The sequence below is a fragment of the Schistosoma haematobium genome, chromosome 7, assembly GCF_000699445.3.
Source record: "Schistosoma haematobium chromosome 7, whole genome shotgun sequence".
NCBI lineage: Eukaryota > Metazoa > Platyhelminthes > Trematoda > Strigeidida > Schistosomatidae > Schistosoma > Schistosoma haematobium.
The window spans coordinates 9,541,978-9,550,964 of NC_067202.1; the positions used below are offsets into that span (position 1 = coordinate 9,541,978).

Here is an 8,987-nt window from a genome sequence, read left to right on the forward strand (position 1 = left end):
TCCTTCCTTTCAACCAGGCAGTCTAGAAAAGGTAATCTGCGTTCAGGCGATTCCAACTCTTTAGTAAACTTGATTTTGTCATCTAAGCTGTTGAACCGTTGGAATAGTTCGTCTAAACCATCTCGTTTTATAATGACAAAGGTATCATCTACGTATCTTATCCAAATTTTTGGTGGAATGGAACACATTGAGATAGCAATTGTTTTCAATGAATGCATGAATAAATTAGCCACAATTGGCGAGACAGGTGATCCCATAGCCACACCTTCTGTTTGTCTGTACAGAACTCCTCGAAAAATGAAAACCGTTGAATGTAAGCAAAGCTCCAACGCTCTAATAATGTCTGATGGGCCTAGAAGGCAACGCTGTTTAAGTTCAATGTCAGAATCTAACAGGTTATACACAATATCTAAAGCTTTTTTAACAGTAACATTAGTGAACAATAAGCAAACATCAAAACTTGCCATTATTTCATCCTCTTCTATCCGAATATTACTGACAATGTTTTTGAAATCATTAGAATTTTTTATTCCATATTTTATTACGCTTTCATATGGTTTAAGAATTTTGGTCAAGTATCTAGAAAGATTATAAGTTGGTGAATTAATGTAATCAACCACAGGTCTTAATGGTACATCTGTTTTGTGTATTTTTGGTAGGCCATAAAATCTGCACGGGTTATTGCTTTTTGGATATAAAGAGAACCATAAAGATGATCCTAGTTTGGGCTTTAAATTCTGTAGCAATTTGGCCGTTTCAGCTTTCAACTTATTTAAAGTGGCTCTAAATTTGCTCTTCATGATTTTTTCATACGGTCCATCATGGAGATGCTCAAAGACTTGTTTGACCTTTATTAATTTTCATATAAACATGTCTCTTACACATTAATACAACTACCCATTTTAAAAAATCCTTCAAGTTGATTGGATGACTTATTCAGTATACAGTAAACCGAAGAACCATGTACCTATTTATATTCGATAATTTTGTTGTTTGATTATATTTTCCTTGAAAAAGCTTGGACCAGATTGCCAGGCGAAACGTTGGATTTACTTAAAATTCATTCGCTGAGATTTTACAAATATATTCTTCTTTTTAATGAAACAATTTTGAGTTTGCATTATTGTCAGATCCAATACTTAGATAAAAACGGTCGGTTTCAAATTATGAGTTCAAAAAGTATTATTTAGAAAACACATTTTAAATGGGGAATTTATTTAAGCATTTCTCATCATAGTAGAAAAATAAAGTACATGTTATTTAACGTATAATGAAAGCATAATTGTGCTTTTTATAGTCAACTTAAAATGTATGACAAAACCATGGTAAGAACGATAAGTAAAACTGACATTATTAAAAAAAACAGTATAGTTTAGAAAGGAAGTATAGTTATTGTCTTTTACTTCCTGGCTTCGGTAAACCCAGACCTTAAAAGAGCACCGAATTCTTCACAATCTAATGTTTGATCTTCGTCCATCTTTACTGTATCCAGTAGAAGTCTAACTTCTTCTTTAGTAATTTTATTAAATATTTTAGACATTCGTAGTGCTATTTCATCAGGATCCAGATATCCATCACCATTTCGATCAACAATTCTGAAGAAAATACAATAATTTGTTTATTATACGGTGGAACAAATACAAGTGTAAGATTGAAATATTAGCTACTGATTTGCATGATCAAAAATATCCTAACTGAAAAACCCCAATATATTTATGTTCAGTGGATGCAAGTAACATTGCAGTTACATGCTGAACATTCAGCATATTTCATTAGGACTTTTAACCACTCACAAACCAAGTGAATGACGTAAATCAATTTTATTATTCAAATGAAGTTTAAAATACTATAATTTTTGTTGTCCACCTAAACCAGTAATGTTAAAAGGTAGTTGTCTGTTAAAGATATGAACAGTAGTTTAACTTTAACATATCTCTAACATTTTCTTTCGATGTTTATCATCCTTTTAAAGAACTGGGTATAATTAAGATATTCACATTTCTTTTTTTGCATTTGCTTGAACCTTTGTATTTAGTATGCAAGTCATAATCTTAATTAACAAATAGGCCATTTAATCAATTTAACTGTGATATATTTTGAGCATTTAAACAAACTCACTTTTTTACAGATATATTTTAATATATTTCATCTTACTTATAATCAATGCTTTCAGTAATCAAATGTTTGAATTAAATCAAACACTCGCATTCATTTTCAGATTCATGATTATAAGAAAGATGGAATATATTAAAATATAATCAGAGAAGGGTTTTGTGGAGATTGTAGTAATTTAAGAATTGAATTCATGAGACAAGTGAAGCTATACCACCATGGAAAACCTGAAAGTACTGGACGGCAGTCTTATCAAGGTATGGAACTCCTCAGCAGTGCGCATCGATGATCCCGCCTCGAGAGATTCGAACACAGGACCTATCAGCCTTGCGTGCGAACGCTTAACCTTTAAACCACTGAGCTGGCCGGCACCCAACAGTGTTAACGTCTAACTTCAACCAATCCATGGGTTCAAATCTCGAAGGGGCGGGATCGTGTATGCTCACTGCTGAGGAGTCCCGTACTTGGATAAGACTGTCGTCCAGTGCTTTCAGGTTTTCCATAACGGTCTAGCGACAACTGACTCATGAATTCAATTATTATATTAAAATATATCTTTATTTTATTTTATTTCAACACATACATAATGGTACAAAGAGGCACCAAATACATATGCGCCACACAAATCTCATTCTATATGTGTGAGGGCTGTGATACTGCCCGGGTGCCCAAACCGAAGCAGGTGGTTTTCTTAGGGGGACACACCCCGAGCCTTCGACCTGAAGGTCTGATCCACAAGGCAGTGGAGCATCGTAAGATGATGCAGTCCCATGGAAGCCGGTGACCAACAATTGGTTCATACGCCATTTGTTCCCGCAAGATACTGGAGCCCATGTGCACCATTGGTTTTGAATCCGGTTAAAGCGCCGGACATTTGCTTTTCGTCCTCTCATTTTCGTAAACAACACCCCCGCCACGAGAAGGCAGTGAGTAGGACTTCCCTGGCAGAGGCTATATACGCGTGGCCGTGTGAGAGCATTTCGAGAGGGAGAGCGGACTCTCCCCACTCTCGGCCGTACCAGGGCATTTGGGGGCTAAAATATATCTACAACAAAGTGATTGATAATTTATCTCCAACTGAGTATGTATAAGATTAACTCTTTGATTTTGTTTACATACTCAAAATTCATCACATTTAAATTAATTCGATGGCCCATTTGTCAATTAAGATTATGACTTGCATACTAAATACTTTAATGGAAATAAGTAAATTCGGTAGTTTCAAAGAGAAAGTTAGTTTAGTAAAATGGGGATGTCTACAAGACTAGAGTAATTATCAATAAAAACCGAATTTTTTGATTCCAACAGCATAAAAAAAGAGTAGAAGTTGACGAATTACTTTAGGTTTCAAAATAAATAACCAAATTCCAATTAGTTCATTACAAGTTAACGAGTACATAGATGCTAGAAAAGGTTAAAATTATAGCAAGTTTTATGTAAACTCTGTAAATCACAACAATTATAAATGCAAGTAACATTAGGAAAGAAGCTAACTTTTATGCAACGAGGTTTGTTTTGCGTTGAAAGAATGTCTTTGACATTCATCGGTTAAAATGTTTCTGGAAAGAAATGAACTGTAGTTTACTCACAACAGTTAATTCGGATTCGTCTTGTTAATGTTGTTGGTGACCCGAATCTATCTCTTAAATTTAAATGCAAAACAAACGAACTCATCCTAGAACCCAACTTGAAGAAAACTGTAACGTCTCCAAGTATCATTCTAATCATAGTGAGTTCGCTATGAGTCTGCTGATCTAAAAGCAAGGTTTGAACGTGATTTCAAACGTATCAGTGCTGTAATTACATGCTAGTGTCAGCAGCGGAGGCTGGTGTTAGAATTCACTAAATATACAAAATACAAAGACAGTCAAAATTTGACTGTTTACAGAAATAGTCTTATGAACGTAACTCTTGTTTCAGCTACTTAGTTTAATTTGTTATTAAAAAAATGAACTCAAACTCCATAGATTTAGAAACGATAGTCTTAGTCTAAGTTACCTTGTTAAATAACTATGTGCATAAATCAAAAGAAACGAACAATGTCATAACAGAGTGAAGAACCTGATTCAGAAATCCCTTTGTATTCACAGAGCTTGGAGGTAAGTAGTCGCCAGACCTTTATGAGAGCAAGAGAGCGTCAAACAGGACTAACTGTTCACTGCATCAGTGGTCATAAAGACTTAAACAAAAGTGGCCGAGATTAGTAATATAAATAACACAAAAAGTGGACGTGGCTGTATAGATCAGATATTCAAACTACGTCAGGTCCTAGAACATAGACACACATTTAGACGTCACATAATAGTAGTATTTCTCCACCTTAAGGTGGCATTTGACTCTGTTAATCGTGAAGTTCTATGGCAGTGTTTGTCACTGAAAGGGGTACAAAAGAAGTACATTAACTTTAAACAGGATCTCTACTCGAACACAACTGGCCGAGTGAGAGCTTATGGCGAACTGTCATCATAATTGATTACCTCAAGTGGTGTTCATCAGGGCTGTCCACTCTCTCCATTCTTGTTTAACTTTGTCGTTGACGTGTTTTTAGGTATAACACTTACCTCATCCAAATTTCCAGGCGTTGAACGTTTGCCGGTAGATTTACTTGTTGACTTAGAATATACCGATGACATAGTTCTATTTCGTGAATTCGCTGATAAAATGCAGAATCTTCTGGCCACCGTAATCAATATGTTCGGGATGCGATCCTCCCTCTCGAAGTAAAAGATGTTGCTTCAGGATTGGGTTGCATTGGTACGTGAACTGATGATAGGGAGTGAAATAGTTGAGCGTGTCGACCGCTTCACTTATCTTGGAAGTCTTATCAGCCCTTGTGGTCTGGTGTGTGACGAAATCTCAGCACGGATACAGAAGGCTCGACTAGCTTTTACCGACTTGCGTCATTTATGGCGTAGGCGAGATATCCATCTATCAACCAAAGGACGACTTTACTGTATAGCAGTTCGTTCCGTCCTACTTCATGGCAGTGAAACATGGCTGGTAAGAGTAGAGGATATTCGTAGGTTACTAGTATTCGATCATAGGTGTCTTCGAAATATTGCTCGTATATCATGGGACCATCGAGTAAGTAATGCAGTTGTTAGGAAACGGGTACTAGGTAAGGGTGGCAAATCAATTGATGACGTAGTGAAACTTCATCAGTTGAGATGGCTGGGACATGTGTTACGTATGCCCAACGACTGATTGTCTCGACGTGCGATGTTTTGTTGTATAGGAGTAGATTGGAAGAAAGCTAGGGGCGGTCAGACCAAATCATGGCGCAAGTCCATGAAGTCACTGACAAGTAGACTGAGTCATATTGGTAGGTGTAGACTACCTGGTTGGGGTCCACGAGATGATGGCGACCGATGGTTAGAGACCTTGAATGACATGGCTCAAAATCGTTTGCGATGGCGCAAGTTCATCCACTCTTTGTGTTCTTCCAAATCCTAATCTTCTGAATGTTTCATGTCCCTCTTTTTCTCTTTCCAAATTTACTTCACTGGATTATACTCCTTGAATAACATCTTCAAAACCTAATCTTTTCGATTATTGCTTATACTTTTACTACCTCTACCACCATGGGATCTGAATCGACAATTGTATTTCTGTGCTAATGTGGCATGGTAACTCGAACTGATGTACGAACGTACAAAGTTCTACATTGTGACTGACTGACTGATATGAAGTCACTTACAAAAGTTCCAGGACACTTGACTGTTTATATTAAATAACCCCATAAAATACAGACATCACTAGATTATTTGTAAAGTTTGATGTTTATAGCGACCAAAGCAAATCATTCTAAAACGTCACCATCAGTCTCGCTGCAGTTAACGCTATGGAACACTACAAGTCTATCAGGAATAAGTACTTACAGTAGGCAGTAACTCGCGAAGCAATTATGAGACCGACTTGCAAAAATTTTAATTAGACATCCTTAGTAACTATTATCGTATATCAACTATAGGAAAGAATAGCAAATGATGACTCCGAGCCTAATTGCAGAAAGCACATCTCGAATGAGAAAAGAGGACCAAGGTAAAGCGGAAATCACAGCTAATTGCTTCAAAAAACCTTCAATCTTGTTAATCCTCTCGACAAGTGTTAACAAACATATAACACTTAAATCTATTAAGTTGGTTTTACTTGTTGTCTTGTATCTGATGAAGTGATTAATTCTAAATTTTTATCTTCATACCTTTTCAATGTATCTTTGTTTGTCTGTTTAGTAATCTTACTTAATCATTCTCCCGGTTTATTAATTTTTGTAATCCTCGGATTAAATGATACTTTGAGCATATTCCAGTATATTAACATCCTTCACAAGGCACAACACGGGCATAGAAGGGGCTAGCCTTGAGCATCAAATCTTCTCATAGCATGCGGAAGATGAACAACCTGCTGAGATTAAAAGTTACTGATCCATGTAGTATTAGTTGATTTTGCAAAAGCATTTAACGCAGCACTGCAAGCACTCCTCAAGCAGACGTTGCAGGAATGGGTTTTACCGACTCACTTTCATCCTGGCTACTAAATTATCCGTAAAACTGGACAATCCACACCAAGTTACATCAAATGCTCGCAAGCTGTAAAGTCTTAAAACTGTGAGTCCCATAATGAATCAATTCTAGTCCACTACTCTACCTAATCTTTATTGATAGCCCTACAGACGAAATTGTCTCACTGACTCATATACGCTGATGATGCCAAGACATGGAGGTTCATAAGGAGCTAAAAGGATTCACTCGAGCTTCTAAAGGACCTCATAACGATAGGGGAATATACAATATTTAAAGGGTGGGATGTAATCTGACAAAATGTCATATCATGAACATTCTGCTCCATAGAAAACAAGCAGATTACGTCCTATATGAAAATCCGCTGCTAGTCGTCACTTCAGAGCTCGATGCAGGACTATTGGACACAGAAATCTTAGATGCTGGTTCAGGGACATATTCAAAATCAATGCAATTTTTCACTTTGTGCAAAGACAAAAATGCGAATCTCTTAGATCAAGTACAGAGACGAGCAAGTAAGTGGATGTTGAGTCAAAGAAGCAAATCTTACGAAGATAGACCCCCATAGCAGAAATTACTTCCTATGAACTAAAAGAAATAAACGATAATCTGACAGTGGAATATAACGTAATAAGTGCATCAACTAACTATATTACAACATCCTGACAGGATATCAGTATAATGTACCGAAAGGTTACTCATGGAAAGTTGAGCACTGAAGAGAGAAATATCAGGTTCACTCTTACTTCTTCCCATTCGAGGTCGCCTCCCATTTAGATTGCCCTCCTAGCCACAGTGACCACAACCCCTTGAATGAATAGCTTTAAGGACCAATTTACCCAACGATCACCATCTTTTTTGACCAATTGTGCTCGATGCACGTCTCGTATCTTTTTCGCCATTATCGTTAACATATGTCAATAAATTATTACTACCGTACTTATCATAATCTCCGTTTCATCTTTTATTGTTAGATTTAGGCATTCTCTTATTATCTGCATTCCTAATTAATCAACCTTTTATTTATTAAGTTCTCCGAGCGATCATCTCATCTTAGTTAACTTGTGTACTCCGGTTACAAGACACACAAACTCACAAATAACCGACAAATTGGGCAAGATTAGTCAGTCAAATATCTAAACTACCACCCATTAGACATTACCAAAGACCGGAAGTAGTGAGGAAACAAGAAGAAGGGATCCCAAGGAAATTAATCAGGTAATGGAAATTCGTCAAAAGATAATGGATATTGTCAAGATTTTGGAATGTTGTACGGTTGTCATACATTAGTTTAAAATGATATGCACACAAACAAATAAAAAGTTTACGCATAAATGCAAACCGAAATAGTGTCTTCACCGGTTGGTTTTCATCAAGACTCTCCAGTGCACGACCTAGGAGTTCAATAAATTTTGGAAGCCCTATATAATCCTCACAATCAGATAAATCCCTAACAATTGTCTGTTAAGGAAACCATTACAGTATTTCTTATTTCACTTTACTGAAATACTGTTTTCATTACAACCGATACCGAGAGTTGTTAGTAAGTAAGATATATCGTCAACACCCAAAGTTCCATCTCCATCTTTGTCAATGTACTTGAAAGCTTGAGACAGATCATTGTACAAAATATCAGGCAGTGTATCTCTTTCTGACATTCAATTTAGGGACAACTCTAGTACTATAGTAATCAAGGTCGTTATTAACACACATATTGATCATTGCAACGCTAATATCTTAGTGATTAAATCCAATATTCAGTATGCAATATGCCTCAATGAATCAACGTGTCCGTCATTTTCACTGAAAAAAATTTTGTTCAACTATTTCTTTACTTCTGTGTATGGGCTCTAGAAAGATTCTCAGTTGTTTACTTTAAAGATATCTCATTCATTCGGGGTTTGAAAAAACGGGGCTAAGGGGCTTTGAAGATATGTGTGTCGAGAAACGTTTACTCTAAGCTGACTACTAGTTGCAAGGGATATGTAGCATGGTGCAACCTTCAGATAGTGTGTGTCCAATAAAACTAATGTGGTCAGCATCGATGTCCAAGACTTACAGAACTATTTATTTCCGGGAATTATTTACTGCTGCAACCTAGTATCTTTATGACGATCTAATGTAAACTAGACAGCATATCTGCTCTCAATTCATAGTATTGTTGCACACCGTTAGGTTACTATTATTGTTAGTATTATTATTATTATTATTATTATTATTGTTATTAGTTTCAGTTTGGAAAGGACAGGAGGCTTGATGGCCTGTGTTAATCCTGGCAATGATGGTCTCTCAGATGATCCAACTTTCTTTTGAAAGAGTCGACGGATGGAGCCTAAATCACTTGCTGAGGTAATA

The 8,987-nt window shown here is 36.4% G+C and overlaps 1 protein-coding gene across 1 annotated transcript; it reads right to left on the reverse strand.

The window, feature by feature from the left end:
• Window positions 1-1,205: 1,205 nt before the first annotated feature.
• MS3_00009563 (uncharacterized protein) lies at window positions 1,206-8,306 on the reverse strand. Its single transcript, XM_051217937.1, has 3 exons — window positions 8,135-8,306; window positions 7,975-8,093; window positions 1,206-1,595 (listed from the first exon to the last, which is right to left on the reverse strand). The coding sequence occupies exons 1-3, from the start codon at window positions 8,288-8,290 to the stop codon at window positions 1,400-1,402; spliced, it is 471 nt and encodes a 156-aa protein (XP_051064371.1). The 5' UTR covers window positions 8,291-8,306; the 3' UTR covers window positions 1,206-1,399.
• Between the last annotated feature and the right edge of the window lie 681 nt (window positions 8,307-8,987).

Coding starts and splice junctions, on each gene's coding strand:
- MS3_00009563 (XM_051217937.1), bottom strand. CDS start 8,290: ATGTCAGAAAGAGATACACTGCCTGATATTTTGTACAATGATCTGTCT. Junction 8,094..8,134: donor GTAATGAAAACAGTATTTCA/GTAAAGTGAAAT, acceptor TTTCCTTAACAG/ACAATTGTTAGGGATTTATC. Junction 1,596..7,974: donor CCGGTGAAGACACTATTTCG/GTTTGCATTTAT, acceptor TATTTTCTTCAG/AATTGTTGATCGAAATGGTG.